The sequence below is a fragment of the Podarcis cretensis genome (assembly GCF_951804945.1).
Source record: "Podarcis cretensis genome assembly, chromosome: 5".
Taxonomy (NCBI): domain Eukaryota; kingdom Metazoa; phylum Chordata; class Lepidosauria; order Squamata; family Lacertidae; genus Podarcis; species Podarcis cretensis.
The window spans coordinates 27,795,341-27,808,750 of NC_137174.1; the positions used below are offsets into that span (position 1 = coordinate 27,795,341).

General features: G+C 42.7%; 1 protein-coding gene across 5 annotated transcripts in view; it reads right to left on the reverse strand.

The window, feature by feature from the left end:
- RTKN2 (rhotekin 2) overlaps positions 1-12,911 on the reverse strand; it is a 70,997-nt gene extending 58,086 nt beyond the window's left edge. For 3 of the 5 annotated variants that reach the window (XR_013838693.1, XR_013838694.1, XR_013838695.1), the window contains exons 1-6: positions 12,257-12,911; positions 10,544-10,743; positions 8,371-8,429; positions 4,941-4,994; positions 3,747-3,864; positions 1,253-1,456 (exon numbers count right to left, since the gene is read on the reverse strand). Coding sequence is in view for 1 of the 5 variants with exons in the window: in XM_079975669.1 (XP_079831795.1) it covers positions 1,253-1,456; positions 3,747-3,864; positions 4,941-4,994; positions 8,371-8,429; positions 10,544-10,743; positions 12,257-12,313 (692 nt within the window). In the remaining 4 variants the exon portion in view is untranslated. The remainder of the gene's footprint in view (positions 1-1,252; positions 1,457-3,746; positions 3,865-4,940; positions 4,995-8,370; positions 8,430-10,543; positions 10,744-12,256) is intronic. The other 2 variants (XR_013838696.1, XM_079975669.1) reach the window with 2 other exon arrangements.
- Between the last annotated feature and the right edge of the window lie 499 nt (positions 12,912-13,410).

The following is a 13,410-nucleotide window of genomic DNA, read 5'->3' on the forward strand; positions in this document are numbered from 1 at the left end:
TATCACTCCACCCCTGATGTAGTAATATTAGCATGAGTTTCTGGAATGTCTGAGACTCCCCTGCACATCCCTTTTGCTGCTCTTAGCCTCCTCTGGTGGAGACACAGGGGAACCAGCTGTGAACTATCTAGCCTGGTGAAGAGACCCCATGTTCTCTGATTTATATTTAAGCCCGGCTGCTGTGGACCTTGAAGTGCTGCAATACCAGCACTTAAAGTGTAGATTAGCTGTTCTTTTTTGCCCTTTAATATACGTAAAGACCAAAATCAAAGTCTTTGTAACTTTCTAACTGTGTTTGTTGACGTTTGTCTTATTTGAACTTGATGATGTGCTTGGTAACAAACTATTCCCCCATGTTACATGTAATTGTAAACTGATTTGGGCAGTGTATAAATAATCAAAATTATTCCATGACAATATTTTTGGCCTCATAAGTCCCTCCTCTTCCATCCTTTGGAGGAGGGAATCATAGCTTAGTGGCAAAGCACAGGTTTTGAATGCAGAAGCTCCTAGGTTCACTCCCTGGTATTCCCACTTAAAAGGATCAAGTACTGTAGTAGGTAATGTGAAACTCTTTCTCTCCAGAGGTCCGAGGGAGCTGCTGCCAGCCAAGAAGAGACAATATTGGACTAGATGGTCAGATGATTTGACCTAGCATAAGGTATTTGTATGTGTCCCTATTCATTCACCCCTCTCAGCCCAACATTCTGATTGAGGTGAGAAAGCAGCTCTGATAAACTGACACAAATCAATCCCTTACTCGCATCCCAGACAAATATAGGGAAAACGTGTCTTGGCTAATGGAAACAGGCATCCTGTGGACAAACTGGCAGCCCCTGGCACTTTCCTCTTTTCTAATTCGGGAAGGTGGCTGCAGCTACAGAGCTGCACATACCACTCCTCCCAGGCTAGAAGAAAGGTCAGACCAAACAATTGCAAAGATCTGATTGAACAATTGCCAAGATGTATCTTCTGCTGCTGAGAGATAGGCAGTCCAGATGCATTATGTGCTGCACTACACTAGAGTAGCCAAATTGCCTTATCCTGTGGCTCAGGGGACAGGCAGGAGCAGAAAAGGAAACTCCCAGGAAATTCAGATTTTTAGGAGCTGTTAAGATGTCAGTCTCTTAGCACTTGGTACATAGGCATGGAATCTATTCCCATACACTTTTAAATAAAGACCAACCGCATCCAATTCCCTCCCCCCCAAAAAAAAAATTCCTAGGTTTAAATTAAAGAACAATTCACTCACACTACGGCTGCATCAGTAAGCAACAAGGATTCAGGGTTGTTGTCAACCAACACAGGACTGAGTTTTTTCCCAGCAGCTTTCCCAATTGAGGTTTTCAACTTCTTTACTAGCTTCTTAGGAGTGTTTGTTATAGTTGAAGATTCTTCAGTACAGCAGCAACTGTAGACTTCAATCTTCAGCTGGAAGGCTGGGCCAGCTTCCTCACTAGAAACAATTGTTTCACAGCTTTTAGGAGAAGTACAATGGTCAAACAAAAAATTAGAATACTGTAAAATAAAATTATGGCTATTATTTATTTTATGACTCAGCTACACTCCAGTGCATGCCTCCCATGCCAGAGTGAAATTTAAAACAAAACAATAAATCAAAGTACAGCCACAAAACCAGATTCTAAAAACTGTTATAAAACATGTTAAAAATGCCCGGGTATATAAAAAAATTAATTGCCTAGCACCAAAAAGACATAAGCACTGGGTACAGATAGGTAGCCGTGTTGGTCTGCCATAGTCAAAACAAAATAAAAAAATTCCTTCCAGTAGCACCTTAAAGACCAACTAAGTTAGTTCTTGGTATGAGCTTTCGTGTGCATGCACACTTCTTCAGATACACTGAAACAGAAGTCACCAGACCCTTCTATATGGTGAGAAGGTGGGGAGGGGTATTACTCAGAAGGGTGGTAGGATTGGGTGATTGGCAGATAGCTGTGATGAGCTTGTTGATGACTCTTAACGACTGCAACTTATTACCAAACTTAAAACCATGGAGAGACCTGGTCTGAACAAAGACATTGGATTCTTATCTCATTATACATGACAAAGCCATTTTTCACCTTCTCACCCCTTGCTTTTTCCTGTAAGACCTATTGCAGTCGTTAAGAGTCATCAACAGGCTCATCACAGCTATCTGCCAATCACCCAATCCTACCACCCTTCTGAGTAATACCCCTCCCCACCTTCTCACCATATAGAAGGGTCTGGTGACTTCTGTTTCAGTGTATCTGAAGAAGTGTGCATGCACACGAAAGCTCATACCAAGAACTAACTTAGCTGGTCTTTAAGGTGCTACTGGAAGGAATTTTTTTATTTTGTTTTGACTATAAGCACTGGGGTCAAGCAAACGTCTCTGGGGAAGAAATCACAACAAGAAAAAGAAACCCTCTTTGGTGACCCTGCGTCTAACCTCAGATGGCTTTTTCATAATGGGGAAAAGGTTCGTGAAGGCTTGTGGGGAAAAAAACAACCCTTCAACCAGCATCAGCTAATAACAAAATCAAGTGGTTTTGAACACATTCAGCAATCTGATGCTCTCCAATGGAAAAAAAAATACTTTGTACAGCTAAAGAGGACAAGAATAGATGTCTAAAAATTAAACCCATTGTGTGTACCCAAGTTTTCAGGCTTCAGTACAAGGTCATTTGCTGAGACAATGGACACTGAATCAGGATTTTTAAACCAATGGAATTACAGTGGTACCTCAGGTTACATACGCTTCAGGTTACATACGCTTCAGGTTACAGACTCCGCTAACCCAGAAAAAGTGCTTCAGGTTTAGAACTTTGCTTCAGGATTAGAACAGAAATTGTGCTCCGGTGATGCAGCGGCAGCAGGAGGCCCCATTAGCTAAAGTGGTGCTTCAGGTTAAGAACAGTTTCAGGTTAAGAACGGACCTCCGGAACGAATTAAGTACATAACCAGAAGTACCACTGTACAGTCATACATCACGTTGAATGTGCTTCGGGATGAGCGTGTTCAAATTGCGCTCCGCGGCAACCCGGAAGTAATGGAGCGTGTTACTTCCGGGTTTCGCAACTTGCGCATGCGCAGACGCTCAAAATGACGTCACACGCATGCGCAGAAGCGCCAAAACGTGACCCGCACATGTACGGACATGGGTTATGTTTGCTTCTAGATGCAAACAGGGCTCTGGAACGGATCCCATTCGCATCTAGAGGTACCACTGTAATTAACAGCTAGAGTGACAGTTTCAGTAGGTATCTGCAATGCTTTTTGCCTCCCTGAACAGATGCATCTGAACACCTGTGCATATTCATGTAAACACATGTATATAAGCATGTATATACAAAGGCTACAAGCTCTAACTAAGCAGCACAGTGGGGAGAGGGGAGAGCACCAGCAGCTCCTCACCAAATGGCAAGTTCAGATCAGGTGAGTTACCCACATTTGATCACCTGAAGGCATAGCATCCAGGACCCTGTTCTGGTTTTGGCCACTCTTCCATCCTTCTATTTCCTCAGGTCTTTCAGAAATGCACAGAATGTATTATTTTCAAATATTCCAAGCAATAGTCATAATGCAATTTCTTTAAGCCTTTGATTTGACAAGTTGAATGTTCTACTTTTCCCATTTTGCCTTCGGTGAAATAGAAGGGTTGTGTGATTGTTTTTGGATTTTTGTCTTCAGAAGAGTCTTTCGTTCTTTTTAAACTTGCAACTTGGTGAGGTCCTGCAATTCTACATTGATCCAGAGATACTTACAATATGGTAGCACCTTCAAAACATATATCTGTGATTGCTTTATCCACAATAAGCAAGTCTGTATCAAAAACCTGAGTTCCTGCTTTGAGTAAGCAAAATACTGAGTAACGTTGGGTTCCTGAAAAAAGAAAATCCAAAAATACTTTTAAAAGACTTGCTATATTTATTTATTTTTTAAAATTGTTTATTGCAATTAAATAAAGAATTGAAGGTGTTTACGACAACTATAATGCAATAAAAATCACACAAAAACTAAAACACTTCAGCAGCTAAATATTACAGAAAATGTTTTTCCTTAGTTGTCTGCATATGCCTGGCAGGCATATTGCACAGTATCAAATTATTTCTATTAAAAAAAGATAGACCAGTACAAGATGAAAATTTTATGAGGGAGGATTTATTTATTTGTTTGCATGCAGCAGAAAGATGCAAAGGAGGGGAAGATTCAGCAGGTCACTGGATCTTGTCTTTAGTGTCCGTATCTATATATTCAACAGAACCTTTGCAGGTAAACCTTTAAGAATTTACACAATATAGCAGTTTCTATAACAAAAATATTTATACCTGGACCAACACATTATCTTTGTTTCTTTAAAACTCATGGAAGTTATTTTTTTCTGATAAACCTACTTCTTTTTTCTTTTTCTTTTTTTTTTTACAAACTCGCATTAAAGAACTTGCATTAAAGAATCCACAATGAAGGATAAGAGTATTTTGCCATACTGAGCCTCTCTGACCTTACGGAAATTCAAAGTGAAATCTTTGGGGATGGTGGGGGAAGAGACGGTTTGAAAAGACTCAGGAGTTAATCTCCATGACACAGCAAACTGCATGCCTGCACGAAGCCAAGTCAATAATCCATCCAACAGGAGACAAAGTTTCATTTAGATACATTTCAATGTTTCAACTAGCAGGATTACTTTCTGTATCTTTATCAGATATTTCAGCTCTCCTACTACTGAATATGTGATAGCATCATACACTTCTGTCACTCTACACTCTTCCAAGCATTGCATATTTTAAGAACTATAGATTTCAAGTCAGCCTATTTCAAATAGCTATGTTAGGTCTATTGCGAGGTCACATTACATGCCAAGTAAGAAGTAAATGCTGCACAATGCCCTCTTGCTCAATAAGAGATTGAGCCCTCCTGTTTAGTTGTACAAAACCATTTTACAAAACAAACATACTTACTGTCTCTGCTGCTGAAGTGGTCAGAGCCTTTCCACATTAATGGAATTCGGAGATCTAAAAGCAAGCAGGAAAAATTAAACACGGTGACATCATGATGCTATCCCAATACAATCCAAAAATTCAGAATTGTTTCTTTTAATCCTTATCTGCGGCAAAAGTCAAGCACACTGTAGCCAGCAGCCTACCTAATCAATCATCAATGATACTGTTCAATTATCATAGACTTCCCTTTGGCAGAATTTTCAACTGAAAGGGCATTTTCAGTTAAGAAAAGTTTAGAATCGTACACAAATGTAGCTAAAAATACAGTGGTACCTTGGTTCTTGAACTTAATCTGTTCCGGGAGTCTGCTCGACTCCCGAAACCATTCGAAAACCAAGGCGTGACTTCCAATTGGCTTCCTGCACGCAATCGGAAGCCGTGGAAGCCACATTAGATGCTCGACTTCCAAAAAACATTCACAAACCGGAACACTCACTTCCGGGTTTGCAGCTTTCGGGAGCCGATTTGTTTGGGAGGTACCACTTTACTTGGAAGTTGGGAGCTTTTATTTATTTAAGTTAATCCATTATTCAGTCAATAGTGCTGATTTAGTTTGGGAATATCTCGGTGACAGATTGTTATTTCACAGTGTGCCAGGTTCTTCTAAAGGACCAGGGGCATCAGTGACGCAGAAGAACTTTGCCCGAAAGCTTGGTGAGCTACTGCCACAGAGAGTAAACAGCCCTAGGCTGAAAGAACCAGCAGTCTGATTCTGTAAGAACAAGTCCATAAAGGCACTTGGCTAGCTCAACGTTAGAAAGCGCTTTTATTCAGAATCTCCCACTCCTTCCACCACGTCTCAAGGACGCTTGCAAAACAGTGAAATCATTTATTCGGCTAGATTCAGCTCGGTTTGGATAGAAGATTCTTCCATTCTTCTCCCAAGTCTCCAAAAAAAGGGGCGGGATTCCTTTAGCCAGTGTGGTGTAGTGGTTAAGAGTGGTGGACTCATAATCTGGTGAACCGGGTTTGATTCCCCACTCCTCCACATGCAGCTGCTGGGTGACTTTGGGCTAGTCACACTTCTCTGAAGTCTCTCAGCCGCGCTCACCTCACAGAGTGTTTGTTGTGGGGGAGGAAGGGAAAGGAGATTGTTAGCCACTTTGAGACTCCTTAGGGTAGTGATAAAGCGGGATATCAAATCCACACTCTCCTTCTTCTTCTTCCAGAGAAGCTTGCAAAGCCTAGCCACTTTGCAAACATCTCCACAGCTCAGCACTTACAGCTTAGAGGTAGGGGATTTGGTCACAGGTTTGCTGCCACAGTTGTGGTGCGCTTCAGAGGCACAGGAGTGGATCTGAAATCTAACACGGCATCATCACATGGTTAGCGGCAGCCACAAATTTTGACTGGCTACCAAGGCCAAATTATGTGGACCCTTGAATATGACAGCTCCTGCTATCTTTGAGGAAGATGCACCACACTATATTTTGAAATCACAGGAAAATTTTGTATGGAGTATTTTACCTTTGTGTTGCCAACTAATAAGCAAAATGCTTTGAACACCACAAGAGGTAGATATTAGGAGACACTGACAAGCTGCATGTTTTTCCAACACCTTTGGAAAAAATTAGGATAAATTTGGCTTTAAAAGGAAGAGAAGCATCCAATAATCACAGAAAAAGAGTTGAGATGTAATGCTTTACACTGTTTACTAAAACTGGAATGGCAATTTATTAGAATCACTCATTTCCAGTTATGAGTAAAAATCAAAGTAACTTGGCTTTCAAATGATGCTTCATAAAGAGTTTGCAACATGCAGGGAAATGTGGAATGGCAGAAGTGAACAGCTTCATGTCAAAGAAGATTACATCTCAATCAATTTCATAAGCAGACATTCTTTGGCCTATGGTGCACATTATCGAAGCCTGCTATTTCAGCAATAAATCCCACTGGCAATGTATTCTCATGAGACTCTGCTTCAAAGCTTTCATAGCGTTTAATTGGCTATCCATTTCTTGGAGTCACATTAATGTAACAAAATCCAACACTGAGGCAAGAATAAAATAAAACTTAAACTAAACAGATAAAAAGCTGGCAATAATAGATTTATTTTCAATAAAGGCAGAAGGTTATTTTTTTCAGAGCTTCACCAGAAAAAAATTACTGGTCAGACCAACTAATCACTTTATATAATTATATTCTGGCACACAGGCAAAGGTTTTGTAGTTTAGCCTGGCAAGTTGGAAAATTAGTGCTGCTGCTGCTGTTATTTTCCCCCTACACATTCCAGGATCCCTGCTTTTCTGCCACTGCAGAGACCTCATCAAATCTGTAATAAGATAACACCCAGCTCTTTCTTTCTCTCCTCCTGAACTATTCTCCCTGCAATCCTACATCTCCAGCCACCTGATATTTGTACTTGCAAGTTATGTTTTTTCAAACTCAGTATGTCTAAGATGGAACTGCTCATCTTTCTCCCCAAGGTCTGAACTCCCTATGTGCTATCCAGAATCCATTGATATTGCTGCCATCCACCTGCTGAACAGGTACATGGCCTTGGCACAGTCTCATAGTTCCTCCTAAGCTTGAGGCAAGGACCTATCCTTCTGTAATCGGTAAAATGCGATGCACAATGGTGGTGTTATGTAAATAACAACAAGGTGCCTGTCCAACTGAGTTAACAATCTAGATTTAGACACTAGGACAGGTGTCTACAACAAAGATGAGGCAAACGTAATTGGAACAATCTTGGAAGATACAAATACATATATTTGGGCTTTGAATTTGGAACTAAGGAGGTAAGCCAAAGGAGTCATGGATGAAGTGGGCCTTGAGAAGGGCTTCAATGACTAAAGCTGTTTGGGGAGCAAATTCAAGGCATAAGCAGTAGTGAGGGGCAAGTCATTAAAACAGGAGGCCTTCAGATAGATGAGGATGATCAATTTAAAAGAGAGAACATCACAGACCCCCTCTCCCCACTCACCTTTTTGAAAAACTAAGACTGTGATCCTACTCGCCAGTTAATGCACCTTGCATTCTGTTTAAATTAATGAGCCTTATTTTCGGAGTATGCCAGTTTAGCACCAAGACATAGAAGTACAATTTAGAATGCAATACTTGTAATTTCACTGCTTATGCCACATCAGAAGTAATTTTCAAAACTACTCCTGATTGGTTCTTAAGCAGTTATATCCTCCAGTGATGAAGCTGGAAATGTATCCTTTGTACAAGACAGTTACACAGTGAGGGTGATAAGGCCTTGAATATTATCTTAAATGCAATGAATGCATTTACTTTCCAAATGGATTTAGTTACAGAGTTACCCAAGGCTAGCCGTTTCAGACAGAGAGCATGCATTTCAGTGAAAAGACACTGCATTGCAATTTATATTGCATCAGCAAATTTTCAAGCACACCAACTGAAGGCTTTCAGAACATAATAATACCTGATATGGCAAGTCTCCCTCCACAAGCTTCACGGTCTTTAGCTGCAAAATCTGAACATCTGACAAAACAAAATAAAGATTATAATTAGATAAAGAAATGAATTTCTATCCACTTCTATTCTTTCAAAATAAATTTGTCTGAGGTCAGATTATTGTGTATTCAGTTATGCTCAAGAGGGATCCACACATCAAAGTATTGTAACTCTAACCAACCCATTAAAATTAAGCCACTTAGGGTTCAAAAATGATACATTTTTTGCATTTTCTAGGACACTGTAACACATTCATAACTGTGCACATTAACACCCTCCCCCCTCCAAAATAGCTCTATCATATAAAATCTACTGGAACTTCTAAGTTTGGTTGAAACCAAACAAATCTGGCAAACCACATTTGTGCTCTTCTGCAACTTCCCATCTTTCAATGACATTTGAACATAACTAGTACCTTGTGTCTTGGGCAAATTTCTCTAGGTATCCTCTTTTCTCATAACAGGAACTGGTGCAAGATGGACAGAGCAACAAAGTAAAACAATTTACTTCCTCCGTTGCTTCTGTACTGGACACACAGGAAAAGTCCTTGCGGAGGCATAATCATTCGGTCCTTTTGCCATGAACCCACTATGTCTCTTCACTAGACGTGCAAGAGACAATGCCCTGTCCAGCATAAAAACAAAGTAGAATAGTGCTGGAGTTACAGATTGCGCAATTCCTCTGCCATCAGCCTGCTGTGTTTGTATGCTAGACAAGCAGGTGCTTGGTCTGCTGCATGTCTAGCACAAAAACACAACAGGCTGGTGGTAGAAGGAAGGAGCAGCTGCTGCCAACCCCTTCGTTTCTATGCGGGACGTTAAATAGGAAGCTTCACCTCCTGGATGTCCAGTAAGAAAATGTAATAGGCTGCTGGAGGAGAGATGGAAGTGTTCTGAGCCAACAGTGGCAACCTCTTTTGGTTTCTGTGCTAGGCAGAGAGAAGGTAGTATATACATGCTGCCTAGCACAGAAACCTAGGCTGTCCCTACCCCAGCTGCGAAACACCCTTTTCTACACCCAGCATAGAAATTCAGTGGTACCCTGTCCTCCTTTTGGCAGACTACTTCCTCTTTTCTGCTCATCCTTTTAGTGGAATGAATCTGTCATATATATATATATATATATATATATATATATATATATATGTGGTTTAGCATTTTAGACTCTGTTCATATATTTGGTTTTCATATTTCTTGTTTTTCTAAGTTACTTTGACAATTTTGTGTAAAATGCAATGAATGAATGAATACATTAAAAATGTAATACAAAAATAAGCAAGTGGCCAAAGCTAAAGTGAAGCATAATAATAATTAAAATCAGTATTTTAAAATCCTAAACCCTCTTTTTCTAGTTGGTCTGAGTACAGGTATTTTATTTCCTTTCTTGGTTGATGTAGTTATCAACATTGACCAGCAGATGGCACCAATTAATCATTTTATTTTATTTTATGGGGGGGATGTACAGGGAAGATATTGTAAATATATGCTCAAGCTTTTCTGTGTCATCTAACATTTGATATGGCATCTTTAGATAAGAAATGTAACTGTAAGGCTCAAAACACTTTAAAGGTCACACCTGCCCTGAGAATACTTGCTTCTGAGGGTCACAGAGCTGGTTCCCATTGTTTACAGAAAATTTACACATTGTCACCTGCTCCTTCCTGTGTTTCTTCATTAGAAGCTGATGTAGGAGACCAGGTTATCCTAACCATGTGGGAGTGACTCCTCTAAACCCAAAGTGGTTCCCACACAGGATGGTGTTTCTTGTCACTAGACCAATCTCAAAATCTCCATGACTCCTAAATCTCCTTCATAAGAATTCTCTGATCTTTCAACCCTCTACTTTTCTTCCCACCAAGAACAGCAGCTGAAACTGTTCTTAGACCCTGAATGAGACTAAGGCCACACCGATCATCTGCTGCTTGCAGAAGTTGCACCTGTCTTTCAACTTCAGCAGCAGACATATTTGTGAGCATCTGTTGCATCACAGCAATTAAGTCAGTAATATTTTCATTAAAAACCCAATGTTTGAAGAACATTGGTTGGTGAGTAGTTACCCCATGCTGAATTACAGGCCATTGCTGTAATAATGAGTGATTAGTGGGGAATGCTTGCTAGAAAACTCTTGAGATTACTACTGACCGCACTGTGGTTCTCTTCATGGTTGATTCTCCTGTCTGTTTCTGTAATTCTGTCCTGTAGGCAAGGATGCGAGCATTGCAAACCATCAGATTCTTAACTGCATGCAATATTTGGTCCTTTTGTGTGCTCACAGCAAGCAGCTTACAAATTCCTTCTCGCATTCTTGTTTCAAAGTCAATTTTCTCTTGAATGCTGCCACCCTGAACACCAAAAAACAATGGAGTTGTCAGATAAATCTCAAATGACAGATTTATGATTTATTGGAGGGGAATAAAGTTGGCTAAACCAGGAACAACAGATGCCAGGAACTACAACCCTCATCAGCCCCCAGCCTCCTTAGCCAACAGTAAAGTATGGTGGGAACTAGTGTAGTTCATCAACATCTGTAGGGTATCAAGTTAACTTATCCTTACACTAGGAGGTGTAGATTTTTATTTCCTATTCAGTTCTGCGATGGGGTTAGAGAAAGACATTTTCAGTCCAAGGATCCTGGAGAAGACGGACTATGTGGGGACATACTTCTCTAAAAGGCAATTTGCCCACTGCCCGTTGGCTGCGTTAAGACTCTCAGCCCAAAAGGCCTGGCTAGAGTACAAGGGGTGACCAGAGTCCTAAAACTAGAGAGCCAGCATCACACAGTGAGACTATGCCATGGCTCAAGGGATCCTTTGAGGACTACTTGGGTGCAGTAAATTCTGAGGGGCAGGTGTCCTTCCTGACAACCCTTCTAAGACTGTACCCTGCAAACAAAGGTGGCCTTCTTTTCATCGATGAGAGCTTCAGCACTAAGTAAGGCAGCTTTGCTTAAGCTGCAGCCGGCCGAAGAGTAAAATGATGGGACTGCTCGCTATTGGGTGGCATCCTGGTCGGTCTAAATCTGTGTTTCCCAACCCTGGGCCTCCAGCTGTTTTTTGAACTACAACTCCCATCGACCCTAACTAGTAAGACCACTGACCAGGGATGATGGGAATTGTAGTCCAAAAAAACAGGAGAACCATTTGGCAGACCCTGGGCTGGCAAGAAAAAAAAGAGGGTCCCAGGAGGGGACCCTTCATCCCTTCCCCGTCCCTGCTCCGCTACACCACTAAAGGGGGACAAAAAGTGGGGGGGGGGGGTCTTTGAAGAAAACCCGCCCCAAGCCAAAATCCGAGAGAGTCTCCAAAACGGGGAGAGTTGAACTTTAATACCTCATCCCTAGTCCGTTTTCAAATGTTTAGCTCCCGGGGCTAAAAGGGCGATGGGCGCCCGGTCCCTGCCTTCTCCTGGCGCTTTAGGAGACGAAGGAGGGGAGGGGGCGGGAATCCATGTCGCCTTCTTCTCTCCTCCCCTGCTTACTATTTACAGTGGTAACTCGGGTTACAGACGCTTCAGGTTACAGACGCTTCAGGTTACAGACTCCTCTAAGCCAGAAATAGTGCTTCAGGTTAAGAACTTTGCTTCAGGATGAGAACAGAAATTGTGCAGCAGCTGCGCAGCAGCAGCAGGAGACCCCATTAGCTAAAGTGGTGCTTCAGGTTAAGAACAGTTTCAGGTTAAGAACGGACCTCCGGAATGAATTAAGTACTTAACCCGAGGTACCACTGTACTTGATACAGCATGCAAGGAGGACGGAAAGGAGGGAGAGAGAGAGACAGGCCTCCAAAACAACAGAAACGCGCGCTTGCTCTCCGCCCCCCAAAAAAGGCGGGGAGGCGAACGGCCTCCGCTGCTCACCTGGCCCTCCTTCACCTGCTGCTCGGCGGCAGCGCGGCCTGCTCGGCACCGCCTCATCGCCTTTCCCGCCTCGGCTATGGCCGCCGCCGCCGCCTCCTCCTCAGAGTCGCCGCAGTTCAAACTTCCCGCTCCGCCTCCTTCGCCGCCGCTCCGGCCCAACGGCAGCGCGGGGCCCGCCTTTTCCTCCGCCTCCTTCTCCTCGTCCCGCCTCGGCCGCGGCTTCTCGTCAGAGGCGAACGGCTGCCCAGCCTCGCGTTGTTGTTCAGGCCCTGTTCAGCCAACAGCCCCCGCTTTGCTTTATAGCCAGGACTGACCTCCGTAGACAGAAGCCCTGTTCGCTCACGCTCAGCTCTCTTGACTGAAATAGGTTGTGGGAAACAATGAAGAGAGGGCGCCGCGGAGCATGTGCAGAATGTTCTTCCAACCAGCGCCACGAAGTAGCTGCCGTACCGCTGCTAGCTATAATCATTATCATTTTTAACGATGTTTTCCTCGTCTTCTTGACTGGGTTGCCCCAGCCACTCTGGGCGGCTTATACAGTATAAAATCATAATAAAACATCACACATTAAAAAGCTATACAGGGCTGCCTTCAGCTCGGCTAGTACTGCCTGGGACTTCGCTTCAGGAGCACGGCTTGCCAGGGATCAATGAATGGCACCGTGTTGCCCGGTGCCCTCCAGATGTTGTGAATCGTAGTTCCCATCCGTCCCAGCCAGCATTGCCCGTGATCGGGGGTGGGTGGGAGTTGTCCACAACATCTGGAGGGCCCCCAGCCAGGTACACTGCCTTGGACTCCTTAGAAGGCAGGTTATAAGTATAGCCAATACCCACATACTGGTTCTCATTCTCTTTTTTGAGTGCAATTCACAGTGCCAATCCTCGTTTTCAAAGCCCAGGACTCGTGACCTGAGGGACTGCTTATATACACATAAGCCTGTGTGCAGCCATGCACTGCTATCATCCAGGGACCCTTCTAGTCCCTTGAGGCCAGTTTGGCCACCCATCTGATGTCTTTTAGGGGCTGGGCGAATAACTTTTTCATTTTGCCAGATTTTATCACCACTTACCATCTGATGGAGTTTTAGCTTCTACAAGGATTCCATTGGGATTGCCTTTGGATGTTACCTCACCGATGTTTGTCATTTTATTATT